The 16,243-nt window shown below is 35.4% G+C and overlaps 1 protein-coding gene across 4 annotated transcripts; it reads right to left on the bottom strand.

Annotated features, from left to right (window-relative positions):
• Positions 1-6,032: 6,032 nt before the first annotated feature.
• LOC112273550 (uncharacterized) lies at positions 6,033-10,326 on the bottom strand. 4 transcript variants are annotated; one of them, XM_090245412.1, is made up of 7 exons: positions 9,464-10,309; positions 8,499-9,230; positions 8,101-8,224; positions 7,575-7,762; positions 7,387-7,449; positions 6,986-7,054; positions 6,033-6,766 (listed from the first exon to the last, which is right to left on the bottom strand). In XM_090245412.1, exons 2-7 carry the CDS (start codon positions 8,688-8,690, stop codon positions 6,704-6,706), a joined length of 699 nt encoding a protein of 232 aa, XP_090101538.1. In that variant the 5' UTR covers positions 8,691-9,230; positions 9,464-10,309; the 3' UTR covers positions 6,033-6,703. The 4 variants fall into 4 exon arrangements, with proteins under 4 accessions (XP_090101538.1, XP_090101539.1, XP_024358238.1 ...); XM_090245413.1 differs by having other exon boundaries at positions 8,499-9,226; positions 9,464-10,186; XM_024502470.3 differs by lacking the exon at positions 8,499-9,230 and having other exon boundaries at positions 10,141-10,326.
• Positions 10,327-16,243: the final 5,917 nt, after the last annotated feature.

Below are 16,243 nucleotides of genomic sequence, written 5' to 3'. Positions count from 1 at the left end.
TCTTACAGGCATAGCAATGGTAATTTTATGGTTGAAATTGCTAACATATGACATTTTTTTTACATAATATTATCTAAAAAAAATAAAAAATTACAAGACTTGAAAATAATTCTTATTTTAATTAAGTATAGCATCAATTTTATTTTATTTTATTTATTTATTATCCAAATCATGGATAAAAATATAAAAAAAAAAAAAAAAAAAACAAATCCAAATCTATTTGAAAGAAAAATAAAATAAAAAAAAATAAAAAAAAAAACGCACATACAGTCATATATATATATATATATATATATATATATATACATACAAGTTTAATAAAAAGAAGATAATTTTCAACCTCTAAAAATAAATAAAAATTTAACTAAAAAATGTAGTCGACTTTCTTTAAGAATGAAATAAATATTTTTTTAAAAATAGTTCAAAAGTAGTTAATTATCAACCTTCAAAAATACAAGAATATTTCTAAAAAACTAAATATTTCTTAATATTTAGTAAAAAATAAAATTATTTAAAAAAAAATATAATAAGTTATAAGTCTTGTTGAATTATCAAAGTTATAAATGAAGATATAACTTTCAAAAGACATTATTTTTAAACTATCATAAACTAAAATCTAGTATTATAGATAAAAATATATTAGTAGTAATATTTACTTGGGAGATGTATCTTACCACATCAAAGTGGTATCCTCAAATTGTTTAAATTGAGCAAATATATTTTTTTGTCAAGTTTTTAAAATATCATATTTGATGATTAAATTGACAAGTTTTTCATTAAGACTTTTAACATAAAAGAAGAATTGATCTTTTAAAAGAAACAAATATTTATATATATATATATATATATATATGTACATACATACTTGTAAGTACTTTAGTGAAGTTTTTAAGTACGATTAGACTTTAATCAACTATTATAACAAATTTACAACAAGCTTATTGCATGTATTACTATAAATATATTGATTAAAAATTATAATCATATACAACAAAGTAAATCTATTGCATAAGTTTGTATTTTAATAATAATTTATATATATATATATATATATATATATATTGGCATAAATTTTTATGTTTGACTAATTTTATTTAGTAACTACTTTTATTGATGTAAACTAGAATTTATTATTATTAAAATCTAAAGTTGTCATGTTTGAATAGACGTTTTTTTTAAAGATTTTATTACAAATAGAATAAATTAAAGAATCAAAATTATCAATTTAATATAGTCTCATTGAGTTACTAAAAATATTTTATTATTAAAAAAATAGTATGTTGATGGTAATTATAAGAATTGATTAATAGATAAAAATTGATCTTAGTGGTCAAATCAATACAAAATCAAGTCAACCTTCACAAAATAAATAAATTGTGTATTGATTAAATAGATTTCCACAAGTCATTGAGTGAAGAACATTAGAGAAAAATAAGTTTAGACTAAGTCTAAACTGAGAAAAAAGTGAAACATGATCACAGTAAGAATAGTTCTCACTTGGAAACTTGCCCCCCACTGCTGGAGGATTGGTGACTAGATTAGTTTTTTGATGGTTGAGAGGGTGTAAGTGCCAGTGAGAGGAGAGGTAACAACTGCCAGCCAGCAGGTGGTTGTTGTTGTTGTTGTTGTTGTTGTTTTGCAGGTAAAAATGAGAAGGCAAGAGTGGTATTATGAGGAGGTATAAGTGAAAACAAACCACAATTTCATGTCGAAGCCTCCACGCCCACGGAGACATTCATGCCTCATTGTGTGATAGAGCTGGTAGCCCAGGTAGAGGTTGTGAAGCCTGCTCCGGAGTTGGTCTTGTAATGAGATTATCGTAGAGCGTTTCGTAATGTGGACATGTGAAGCGTTGCGGGAATGTCTTGAGGATCACGGCGGTGTTGGAGAAGCTTGATCCCAACGATCAAGAACTGAATTCTGTCAAAACTGAATTGGAAGAATTGGAGACCTTGTTTGAAAACTATCAAGCAGGCGTTAGAGAATCTACCTCCGTAGGCTAATGATCAGTGGAAACAGATGCTAGAAACTTTTTGGCAAACTGATACTTCAGAAGAGAGTAACAAAGCAGGGATGTGTTCGGAAGAAAGTGAAGGAGAAAGCTATCAAAATGCTGAGACGTTTGTCTATGCTACTGACGCGATAGTAGATGAGCACGATGCAGGACCAGACTTTGGGATGGTTTACATAGAGAATCTCATTCTAGAAAAAAGAGGAACTTAAGAGAAAATTTTCTTGTTCACTAACGTTAACTGATGAAATGTGGACTGTGTTTCAGAACAAGTTAGAGCAGGCTGACGCAAAATTCAGGAATTTGGAGGCAGGAAAAAATTATCTCTGAAAGCTAAAGTAGAGGGAATTGATAGCGTAGCTCAATGCTAGAGAACAACAATTGGAGGCTCTCACATCGAAGTTTAGAGCTGAAGTGTTGAGCATTGACAGAGAAGCTGAGAAGGAACGAAATGAAAGTCTGGATGTCATGGAGATGTAATTTTGTTGAAGAGCGCCGTCTTGTTGCAGAAATTCGAGAGCATGAAGAGGGTCGGCAAAATGATCTGGAAGCAATAAAGTAAGAGTTACTTGAATCAAGAGGGTGGGCTCTGCAGAAAGATTAGGATACTTGATGAGCAGAGGAAGGACAAGGAGCAAAATTAATAGGTGTCTTAATGTAGAGAATAAGACTCTCTCACACACACACACACACACATATATATATATATATATATATATATATATATCTAATAAAAAAATTAAAATTATTTTCGCAAATATTTCTATGATTTAGAAAAAATATAGGCACTCTTATTTTAAACCATGATATTTGATTACTTCTATATTCTTAATCCAAAAACAATTTGAATTTTAATTAAGACCTTAAAACTATTTTTTAAAACATTATAGATTTTATTTCTTAAATTTAATAAATAAAAAAAAATAAATCACTTATTTTGAATTTATGCTTCATGTCATATTAATTTATGAATAATATTGATATTTTAGAAGCTGTATTTATTAAATAATTTATAAATCCATATGTTGAAAAAATACTTTATCTATTAATATACATTTATAAGTCAATAAAATTTTGTACTATTATTTTTTTAAGGTATATTTTTAAATTTTAATTTATTAATCAAAATACAAAGAAATAAGTAGATTTTTAAAATATTTAATAGATATGAGATACAAAATACTTTATTCTTGTGTTGTAACTGCATTTAATCATATTTTTATTTTTTTGGATGATAAAATACTTGATTCTTGCTTATACTTCCTATTTAACAAGTCAATACTATATTCTTTCTTCCTAATCTTTTATAGATTTCATCAAATTCTCTTTGTATGCAAAAAAAATATATATATATATATATATATCTTAATCCTCTAATTTGGTATGTATAGATATTCTCATGAATGTTTTAAATCCTTAAATGTTTTGAATCTAAATTATAGTATATCATACATGCTTTTAAACCATGGCCTACATTTTCCAAGTGCTTGTTGAAATTTTAGTCAAATACTCAAAATTATTCTAATTAAGATCCCAAAAATTATTGGTTATTAATAAATTTAATTTAATTTTTAAATTTACAACAATAAGAAATAAGTAAAAATTAAAAATTAAAAAACAAAAAAATACAAGTAATGTCCTTTTCTAGCAACAAAAAACTTATTTCACAACATGACACTGATGTAAAATATAAATAAAAAAATTAAAATCAAATCAAATCAAAAATTAAATTTAATAATATAAATTATATTGGTATCTTAAAAAATATTAATACAAAAACCCTAAAAATAGCACATTTAATAATGTATATCATCTCTCATATTTTATACCTCAGTTTATAAAAAAACAAAAACAAAAAACTACCAAATAACTGATAGTTGGAGATAATAGAGCTTTTTTTGTAATGAAAATGTATTATAAAAAAGTTACCAAATGTTATTACAATCTTTAAAAGTTTTACAATATATTTTTTGTTGAAAATTAAGTTTTTATAATAATTTAAACCTTCTCAACAATTTAAATTGATGAATGAACACACATATATAAATAAATTTTATAAAATAAATTTTATTTTATTTTAAAATGAATTCATTTTTTAGAAAATGTTGTTCAAAAAATCCAAATTTGTACACAATATGCATGGAAGATGTGTTAAACATGGGGTTGGGACAGAGGGGTTGGGACGGGGAACGGAGGCTGGTTAGGACAGGGAACGGGGGTGGGAACGTGTGCAGTGGGGTACTGGAACACAGAGTGGTGGACACGGCCCTCCTTCCCCACATTTCTGATTTTACGCCTCAACCAATCACTGATTCGTGGACATACACTATTTTTCATATCTAGATAATAAAAATAAAAATAACATAAAAATATGAAAATGAAAAAATTGTGAGAAAAGAAGTTATTGCTGTGGCTAGAAAGAAAGTAATAACTAATAATTTATACGAATTAATTAAAGAAACACATTGCAACTGTGCCAAAGACTATCTAACTTAAGCTATAATTGGAGTTAAAAACAATAGGAGAAAATCGCCAAACAAAAAAATTCTCCTAACAATGGCAAAAAGAAAAAAGTACTTAAGACAGTTGAAAATAGGAATAAAAAAATATTGATATATAAACTATTAATTCTTTTTAATTTATTATAGAATTAGAGATCGAATCAGACATTGTAAGGAATTGACGTGTAGTTGAAGGATAACAAACAAATAAGGACCCCAAAATTACAGAATAAAAAATTAGGAGTAGATAGTGGAATACATATATAAATACATATGAAGTAAAAAAATTGAAACATGCTTTAGAGAAGAAAATAAAACGTTGATTAAAAAATCTAAATAAGTTTTTATTACTATGTTAAGTTAAAAAAAATAAAAGATTATGATTTATCCAAGTGATATATATATATATATATATATATATAATTCAAATAAGATTGATCAAAAGAAGGTTTATAAAATACTAGTATTATTTATCAATTATGGCCAAGTTTACTAAATAAACGCGAATCCATCCTTCTATTTGTCATGCACCTCCAAATGTATCTACCCTTGATGACAAGCATTAAATATCCCATTATCATGAGTGACTAAGAATTAAGTCACATGCATGAGCAAAGCATTACACGTCAGCAACCAATTGGTTGCTTGCTTCACTAGTGAGTTCGTGAGATTGGCGGTGGGAGGGGAATGAATGGGTAGGGTAGCGGTAATAGGGGACAACGGTGATAGGGGACGGGTGGGGTGGTGGGAGTGCGGCGGAGATTCTTTTGCGGCGGAGATTCTTTTGCGGCGGAGGGAGTGATGCGGAGGCGATGGGGTGGATTCGGCACCTCCCTCTCTCTCTCTCTCACCCACTAACTTGGGCGCAATGGGTTCTCGAATCTTGTGGGTATCATACTATTTTTATCACTGTGCTCCATGAATCTGCAGCAGCATGGCTCTTCTCTCAGCGTTCACTGCTGGACCGGGACATGCCCCTGATCTGAACACACACCCACCCCCCCCCCCCTCTTCCGGGCACGTCAAGCATTAGCATCTTCACCGTAGATCTGATCGCTGGAATCGTTTCCGCACGTAGGACGGCGCTGTTTTCAATACCCTAGGAGGCCGCTTTTCCAAGAAAAGCCACTCTTTATTATTGCATGAATTCAGCGTGATCGCTATCACCTAGGTGCTGGAAGGAAGAGAAGGGACACCATTGGCCAGAGCGACCAGAAGCCTGACACCCCCTACTGTGCAGAAATTCAGGATTTCGTAACGGACTTCAACATTAACACACTGAGTTTCACATGTTCGGGAACATTACAATCAAATAGAGATTCACACGTAAATAGTTTCAAGCGAACGATTTAAAAGGAGCACATAGGTTAGATGTAGGCACTGCCGTTCGCCATTATAACAAAAATATAAAAACACAAAAAACAATATCGGTTCGTGAGAATTACATAAAAATCAAACGAAAACTAAAAACCATTAATTTTGTGCACATAGAGAAAATGAGACTCGGGCGTACATATGGATAAATAAAGAAGGAAAAAAGGTATTCCTTTAAAATAGTAAGAATATACAACCTTGAGGATCAAGATGATAAGATTCCATAATAGAACAAGGGTGGCATAAATTGGCTTGACCTGTACGGGACATCCACTTCTATGAAACAGGTGATACGTGAAGCAGAGTGCCACAAGAGCATGAAATGATACTGTACACTGCAATTAGAGGATAAAAATTAGGGCATTAATTAGCCAGAAAACTAGGACCACCCTATCTATTTGTCCGAGATTCTTCTTCGTCTTCTTCTTCTTCGTCTGCTGTACAAATGATGGAACAAATGACGTTACCAAAAAAAGGTTACCCGATGAAATCCTTACGTGCAAAATCCCTTTGGGACGAGGCTCCAACCTTACGACTGGATATTAGCCTCTAGGCTTTACATAGTAGAGAATCCTTTGATTATGATACAAGAGCAAGCAGATGAGAAAAGGTGGGTTCTCTTTACAGTCCCTTCGACAGCAGGGGTTGGCGTACCACTCCATGATATGTAGATATATATATATATATATATATATATATATATATCGTCGTCATATGTCGTTTTCTTCATCCTTTTGCCACCACCCACCTGATTTCCAAGCTTGATGAGATCGGCGAAGAGCTTAAATTGTAGAAGCCATGGCAGCATTGCGCTGTTCTAAGACCTCGGACGCTTCGCCGCTTGCATAAACGCTGAAATGACCTGTGTCTCGTCCAATTCCTGCTCCGAAAAGAACAAGACAGCTCACCACAATTTAGACACTACGTATCAATACACTTTCAAACCCTACTCAATGGAGATTGAATATGTACAGCCCATTTCTTGTACAAAGGAAACTGCAACGAGAGGAAGTTCGACTGAAATCGCCGCATTGATTGCCTCGCAGTACCGGAGCAAATTTTACAGAGGTGCATGTAACTGCAGAAGAGAAACTCTCACCTGTGACATGAAGTGCCGGCCAACAGCATGAAGGAGCTGCTCCTTGGTTGAGTTTGGACCTACTTCCACCTGGGAGACAGAGTATAGATGGCAATCAATACCCTATAAACCGAATATGCACCAAGATGAGGACTTAAGTTCATTAAAATATGACGATAGTGTGTCAAGCGAATAATAAAGAAAGAGCTTTTACAGCTGATTCTTCATCATATTGATAGGTACTTGTAAGATCAGCAACTAGCGGCTATCACAGCGTCCCTAAGTGTCCACTCACCTCCTCTGTACAAGAAATCGACTAAGTTTAAATGCATGTCTACCAACACTAGTAGTAGATCTTTCTAATCAAACCAACGCCTGGCTACCAGACCGAAAGCACTATTATCCAGAGCGATGAAGTTTACCAGTTTAAAATGTCTGCGGTACCTCTTTAGTGCAGCAACTTCCAGCTTGCTAAGATCCACTGACTACAACCACAAGAAGCATGCAGCAAATCATCAGCATAAGAAGAGTTAACACCCGTAGCTTGCACTTAGCAACTGGAAAGATCTCAACCTGCCAATCATAGCCATAGATACTCGAGCTTTCGTACCGGTAGAACTGCAGATATTGGACTCGACCCCTCATCCACCTCGTCCCTCCTCTCAAACATCCGGCTGAAATTGGCATGTTCAGTTGCCATAGCGTCTTCATCTGTTATACTTGCATTGCGTGCATTTGTCACGGATGGCTTCCGCGGCTGAACCCTGGGCTTGAATGCATTCCTAGGAATATTATCTTCTGCACAACAATACAAACTAAAATTCAGTTAATTGAATGTGTGCAGTAATGCTTTTTGTCAGACCCTACGTCGAAGTGCTATTTCCGCGAATGCCCCGCTTGTCCCGACAATTGTAGAGAACAAAGACTTACTAGAACTAATGAGCCACCAAAAACTTAACAAGACTCCAATTGATGACAAATGAAAACACTGATAACTAACACAGAAGAAGAAGAAGAAGAAAAAGAAGGAAAAAAGAAAAGAAAAGATAAAAAAAAAAAAAAGGACTATTGGTGCGCAGCTCAACATAACAAAGGAGAACCCTGTTTCGGTGGACATAGATTCCCAAATCACACACCTAAACTTGTTCCACTAGAAAATGGATTGTCTTCGTTCTCATCATGTTCTTCGTGACCAGAAGGGGCTTCAATTACACTCAACGCATTGCGCTGCAGCTTGACTTCATCACCATTCGTGAGAACCTGAGAATCAGGAAAGAGTGACTTAGTACTCACTACGACTCGCCACCACTTAAAGTCAATCTTGTAATAGGGAGCCAAAGACCAATCTGAGATTCGTTATCCTATAAACATGTAAAGATTAATTGTTAGAGGTGTTGAGATAATCGCAAGTGCGGAGGCCAATCAATGCTTTCCGCTGAGCTGCTATAAAAATGGTAGAAGGTATGAAATAAGCGAGTTTCATGATCTAGCTGTATGCAAAGATAGATTGGTTCTCAAGAAAAGAGTGCTCCACCAGCCAGTGCCATCCTCCGAGACCAACAGCCTTCGTAACAACGCCATGGAGTCCCACAAGAACGGACTTGGTGCGATTATTGCCCGTGACCAGGACCTTGGTATGTCTGGGTAGAACGGCAAGCCCCTCTTCACCACTATCCTCGCCGGAACGGTAGTGCACGGCCGGCGGGCCCTCTTCGGTATCGAGCATTTCCACTTCAAAGGAACAAACAAGAATTGTAAACCTGCTCGAATGGTTTCGCTCTTACTCTTCCAGACCACAGAGTTCGTATTTATTTTTTTCAAATTTTTGTCCTGTTTCAAACCTTGTACCTCTCACTCACTCAGACTTAGTTACTCGGCACCCTCAAGCCACCTTTGGCAAGGAAGTACACCCCGGTCATGATCTTAGTGTGCTCAATGCTATCTCACGTTAATCGTCCAAACAATTTAGGGTCGGGTCACGGCCATGAATTTCAAACCCAGAGAAGGGTATCAAGATCAAATCTGCATTTCCCTACGTGTTGAGTAATGGAGTCAAAGTTAAAAACTTAAGACGGCTGGGTATGTTCAGATCAAAGAAACCCCTCTGGCATTTACCAACCGAGAAGCTCGTCCCACCGCGTCACGGAACGCTCGAACACGCAGGATCGTTTCCTGCCACCAGCGTCACGGCCAGTAATTCACCCTCTTTCATTCTGATTGAAGTTACGTTGTATACACTCGCCTCACCCGAGTTCTCGATATCTGACTGATCAGATCGGCCAACAAACGAAAACAGCCAACAATTACGGCAAAGAGGAAGAAACTAACAGATGACGGACTTGAAAGGGAAGGATTGTCACAGTGCTCAAGCGCAAACCACGCATTGGCAAATTGCAAAGCCGGTATGACAAGCAAAATGTCGGAGAAAGAAATTAAGAGGATCAATGTCAGACCCATTGAAAGGAAGTCTCTAACGGCCAATTTTTTACTACTGCTTACCCGGAGAGTGTTCTGCATCAATGGGACTGATGATCTCTTTGATAGCTTCGACTAATTCGCCTTGATTCCACTACAGAGACTTGGATAGTTGCCTTCTAAGAAGGCACACCTCTTCTTTTCCCTCACACGCCCAAGGCGTTGTCACGCCGGTCAAATCTAAATGAAACCGATGCCCGAGACCTTTAATTTGGCAGGATAGGAGAGTAACAAGGGTCCTTCCTTTTCGCAGACATCGCATGCCAATGACATGCGCCGAGGAAACCTCATTAACACAGTCCTCCCCACATTTCAGATCCACTCGCGAATTATATATAACCCACTCCGGCCTGGAAACATCCGCTTCGTACAGGCACCCCTCTAACCCTCCACTCGATCCAACAAACGATCGTTCAAAGGAAACACTACAGAAGGATGAAAAACGAAACAAAAAACAAAAACAATTGGCTCGCTAACTGTTGCAATACACCCAAACACCCGCACTCATCTACTACGCTGTAACCGAGGACATACTGGATCAAGCTCTAAAAATCTTCAAACAACGCCACCTCGAAACTAAGAATCAAATCGTCAATTCAGCAATAAAGCGTGTCAAGCGAAGGATGGGAGGGGGGATGCAAGCTGTGAAGGGAAGGAAGGAAGGAAGGAAGGAAGGAAGGAAGGCTTCAATCGAGCCCTACTAGATCTGTGCAGTGCTGTGCAGTGCTGTGTGCTGACGAGAGGACCCTGTGTGTGTGTGTTGACCACCCCATTGACGAACAGAATCTGCGGAGGAGGATACAAGCGCAAGCTTTGTGGAGATAGCTCAGTAAGCCCGGGGGCGGGGACAATTATAAATAATAGTAATAATAATAAAGAAAGAAGAGAAATAGCAAGGAAGCAAGAAAGCAAGCGAGGACACACACACTCGTTAACTTAGTGCAGGCAGGCAGGCAGGGGTGAGAAACCAGGAGACACCCGCAGCAGCGGCGTGGGTGGGTGCGGGATGGATGGATGTGGAACGGATAGATGTATTTATGAGAGATGGATGGGTGGATGAGGGTGACGAAGAGGGAGGGAGGAAGGCGGACGGACGACGAGGGTCCAGTGGTCCCCCTGGTCGAGGCGAGGGGATGGATGGATGGATGCATGCATGCTACAGCAGTCGCTGCTCCTCCAACTACGACTCCTCCCTCCCTCCCTCCCTCCCTCCCTCCACCTCCCCCTCCCCCGCCCACCTGGTGGTGGTGGTGGTGGGTGGTGTGGTGCCAGCGGTTCCCCATTCCATGCATCATATTGCCTGCTATTCGCACTCCCACTCCCACTACTTCCTCCCCACTCTCTCCCTCTCTCTCCCCTTCACACACTCAGACACCCACACACAGACAGGCAGAGGAGGGGCAGAAGGATAGTGGGAAGACGAGCAGGAGGAGGAGGAGGAGGAGGACGAGGAGGAGGACGAGGAGAAAGGCATCATCAACGTCACCTATCCCACAACACCCCACCCTCCAATGCTGGCTGCAATAATCCTGCATTCTCTCTCTCTCTCTCTCTCTCTCTCTCTCCCACTCTCATGGCTTCCGCTAGAATTCATGGGCACCGCTGTTTGGCATTCTCCTCCCATTCCTCCCCTCCCCTCCCCTCCCCTCATTCATTCCTTCATTCTTTGTCCTCATTTCTACTTAGTTTCATACTGTAGTCCTTCCATCTATCCAATTTCCTTTGTTGTTTTTTTATCATATTACAGGCATATCTTTTAAAATTTCAGAAAAAAAATTGTAGTAAACCATTTATGCAGACATGGTTTTTTTAGGGGAAATCTGTGAAATTATTGCATTGCAACTTCTTTTCACATTAAATCGGATTGTTACTCCACATCTAAGTATTTAATGAGTAAGTAAATATATAAATGAGTTATACAAAACAAATATGAAATAAATTTGAGGTTTATTTTACTATCTGTTATTACATACAATGATATTATTTGGGTAGCCAATAGTTACTACTGTTGCATTATATTTTCAATGATGCAAACAGATGGTGTTTTTAAAATTGTAGTAATTGTAAAAGATGTAATTATTTTGTGATTTATTCAGTGTTAATGGATTTGTTTCAGCAAACAAAATAACATAAACCCTGCATGTTTTCAAATTCTCTTGAGACACTTATTAGACCATTTTTTTTTTTAAATTGGTATTTAATAAATATAGGGAATTGCTAGGTGGACACCCTCCTCTGCCACATTAATTTAATGGATAAATAATATGAATGATCATTATTTGAAATTATGATTGAAGACTTTTGTAACAAGTTTGGTACTTGAAGCCCAATATAAACAAAATCAACTCTATCTTATTTTTAGAAAATTTAAAAATAAATTTTTTAGAGAACTTCAACTCCATTACAAGTTTATGGGTGTCAACAGAATTGATTTTGTTTGTTTTCAAATTCAGGTAACAAACAGAGTACAACAATCTTCAGACACAATTTCAAATGATGATCATTCAATTTAGTTGTTCATTAAATTGATGTATGGCAAGGGGGACATCTATGCACTAAAACAGGGGTGTCTACCTACAGGTTCCTTAAATCTATATCAAAATTATTGTTGCTTTGCAAATCATACTGTATAAATGTCCAAATAAATGAGTTGCAAGGAAATTATGAAATATTCAACCATGACAACTTGTAATATGTCAAGTTTTTAATAGGAAATCTCCTTTTTTTTATTTATATAAAATACAGAAATATGTGTGTATGCATATCTCACATAACTTTTCCAAAGGTTATAGTTCACTTAATCAAATATACCTTGTTAAGAAAACAGAAGACATATTTATTATTTAAAAATTTAATCCCTCAAATTCGTTAAACACTTTTTTCTACTTGTATTCTTACTTGGCTCTTGTTGTAGAATTATTTGATAACTTGAACCCTAAACCCCAAACCTGGTCACTCTTCTAAATAACTTCAACATTTATAATAATCACAAACTTAGACATATTATTTTAAAACGAATTGATTACAATAATCTTAGTATATGTTATGTGTTTTCTAAAACAAAACTGTAATTTATAGCTTAAAATCACAAATGATAATAATAATATATATATATATATATATATATATATATTTTTAAAACACACTTGTGTACATATATAATTTAGGAGATCTATTAAGTTTTTGGAGGCATGAGAAAAAGTGTGAAAAAGAATTAAACGAATAAATAAAATAGAAAGATATAAGTACATTAGAATGGATTATTTATCTATTTTATTCAAAATGTTTTACAAGGAATTGAGAAGGGGTAACAATTGTGGCTTTATTTTTTAGTTTATTTTATTTTATATTACTTTTTTTTGACATTAGATAAGTTAACCTTGAACAAATTTCTGGCATAGTTGCAATATTATAATTGGGATTTGAACCACCAACCTATGTAGGATTATGGGGTTCAACTTTGCCATCCATCTAGTAGTTTTTTAGGGCCATTTTGGACCCAACATTCGTGACTTTCAAAATTGTATAAATTCTACAAAAATACGTGGTATTTTTAGATATGATTAAAGATAAGACAATGATAATTTTGCATAATGGGTTTGGAGAACTGTTCAAGTCAAGTCTTTACAATGAAGAAACGGACAGAGATTATAAGCCCCCGTTCTCACGACGTTCACACTTGGGGAACATCTCCGGCTGGGCGAAGCCGAATCTTCAACAGGTTTGTTCTTCTGCAAAGGATGACCGACCGGTTATTATTAACTCATCCACGAAAGTTCATGTATTCATCCATCCGCGCATCCATCAATAGACGGATGACTCCCAGTGCTCCACTGCGCCACGTCCCCACCCATACCTCCATCCACGTGGGTTGTCCAAGTATCTCGCTGCTTAGTTGGCAACTTTCAGCTGCCACGTAGGATGAGAGGATGAGCCCTCAAGATAATGCAATTCTATTTTTGTCTGTTCAAGTACAATTTCAATTGTAATGGTCATGCGTGTGTTCGATTATCTTATTTAAAAATTTGGTTCACTCGGCCTTTCACATTTTTCATATTACGAAGGAATACTTTAAAAGCCAGTATTTCATTAAGTTACATATTATTTTGTCAAATCATAAACTTGTAATACAGACCATGTAAGGCTTGAAACCAGAATGTAACACCCTCATAAGTTTGTTTAAACTTGCATTAAAAAAAAATTAAAAAATAGTATATGTGATCCAAAATTTTAATCATACATGCTTAAAATTACTAAAGTGAAAAAATATATACTTTTTATAGGTTTCCATGTAAGATTGCATAAATTAAGATGGAATTATTTGTACAAGAATTAATTAAAGTAATGAGTAAACTTCCAATACTGTTTCAGATAATTCTTTGAAAATCTTCAATCACAATTATAAAAACATAAAACATGAAATTTTCTTATTATACAAGATATAGGTTATTCACATGTAGTGATTTGCTAATTCAAAATCTGAACAATTGACCAACATTTTAGTTATCTTGTCCCCAGAGAGCATATTTTAATTAATTAGATCCAATTGAATTATTAACTGAAATAATCTTAGTTGGATCCAAATAATATCAATTACAAACGGGTTCTTTTTTTCTTTTTCGATTTTCTTTTTCTCATTATCAACAAAACAAAGTCTATGTAAAGTAATTGTTTCCACAATTACTTTATCTTCATAAGGCACTTTGATTTATTATATATGGGAGAGAAGGAATGTAATGACAAGGTTCTTTTTAAAACAAGGTTTTTTCTTTAATTCAAAATTAGGGTGAAACATATACAATTACAAATATATTTTTACAAAATATCTTAGTCATAAACTCTTAACAAAAGGCATTTGGCCTATTCTTATCAGGATCGGCACAATTCATTCTTTCATTCCTGTATATATATATATATATATATATATATGTGTGTGTGTGTGTGTGTTGGTGTATATACATACTTATCCACCAACTCAATTTTTGAAAATAATTGGGAAGTATAAAACATTATTTTAAATCACTTTCAAGTAACCTATATTTTAACTTATTTTTTAACTTATAACTTATAACTTATAACTTATTTTTTAACAACTTATTTTAACTTAACTTATTTTAACTTATATTTTAATTGCTTGGATCCTTGGAAACTTGTTTTTAGATAATGGGACATTGGTAGATTAGTCTCTTATTCCAGGAGCCTCAAAGGTATTATGAATTAATTCAATATTATCAATAAATGAATATAAAACTTCAAAAAGAAAGAAGGAGAGAAAGCAACTTTTTCAGTACTCATAATTTGAAAAAAATGTTATAATCTTAATATGTCTTACAAGAAAAGTTTGATTATCTATGTAAAGTACACATGTTATTCCTCACAAACATAAGATTGAAAAACATCTTCCTCCTAAGTTACCATCTTCTTTTCCAACTCTTGATGATTCCTTAAACAAGGAAATTAACGAAAAAACAAAACAAAGAGCAACAGCAAGAAGAAAAAGAACCTCATTTTGTTTTTTGAATAAATAAAATAAGACTTTAACAACTCATGCATCCTATATCCATGCAACATGGATTCAAGTATGAGAATGAATGAAAAAGGAAAGGAGGCCTTAAAATGGGTATGGATATGTCACAATATATATATATATATATATATATATATATGTATGTGTGTGTGTGTGTGTGTGTGTGTGTGTAGTGTTTTTTTAGTCGTACTTTCCAATGAAAAGATGCCATGTCAATAGGTAGGTCACGTATCAAATGTCATCATTAGGATCCATTTTGAAACGGGAAAAAATAAATAATAAAAATAAGGGAAAATAAGAGGAAGTTCCTTTAAGAACATTCTTCCTTTTTTTGAGAGAATTCATCCAACTTCCAAATCTTATTCATTCGTTAAACCATTCATGCACATTTCACACATTCATTCATTCATCCATAGGATGAATGTTCCTTGATTGGTTCCCTTTCAAGTGGCAACTTTGGGGTCGCATGTTGAAATGAAATGCCGTTGCCACGTCACCCGAAGGGCGACAGACGCTCCCCTTCCCTGGCATCTCAGATATTTCATCATGGGAACGTAGATCGGGGAACAGGGAACGTTTCCGTTTCAAAGCCCAAATAGAGGGAATGCACTCGAGCATTCCACATGACAGCTGGCATCATCCCCGGAAGGGCACGAGCAGTGCCTGCGAGGTATTGAGTTGTACGAGATCATTCATCTAATTCCAACGAGAGAAACTTATCAACATTCATTCATCTTCAGCCATTCGTGGGTTTGTTTCTTTGTGGCGGCCTGCGACATTTCCAACCACGAGGAGACAATACCATGCGGAATTGGTCACCCGTGGAAACGAGGGGTCAAGTGGATTCCGACCTGCATTCGATGGCCCGATCGACGGTTACGAGCACTTCTCTGTATGCCGGGGAGAGGGGGGGGGGGGGGGGGATATTTGTGGCACCCAATGAAAGGGAAGGTGGGAAGGTGGGGGAGAGTGGGTTGGGAATATGCAGCCTATGTCCTGTAACAGTTGTGGTAGGAGCAGGCAGCAGGACCATTGCGAGGTGAAAAAGTAAAAGTAAGGAAGCTGTCTGTGTTCCAGTACCGAAGTACTGAACGAGAGGGGGGGGACTACATCCTCGTTCTTATTATTAGTATTCCTATTATTATTATTATTATTATTCAGGCAGCCCCTCCTCTTTCCTTTCCTTTTGTGTATTGTATTGTGGTGGTGGTGGCTGTGGTTTTGAGATTTGTGTTCACTCAATTCTGTGATAGATAAATAAATGAATAACTAAATTC

This window comes from Physcomitrium patens, chromosome 20 (assembly GCF_059467195.1).
Source record: "Physcomitrium patens ecotype Gransden chromosome 20, ASM5946719v1, whole genome shotgun sequence".
NCBI classification, from domain to species: Eukaryota; Viridiplantae; Streptophyta; class Bryopsida; order Funariales; family Funariaceae; genus Physcomitrium; species Physcomitrium patens.
The sequence above is the reverse complement of the archived record's forward strand: the minus strand, read 5'-3'. Positions and strand labels throughout refer to the sequence as shown.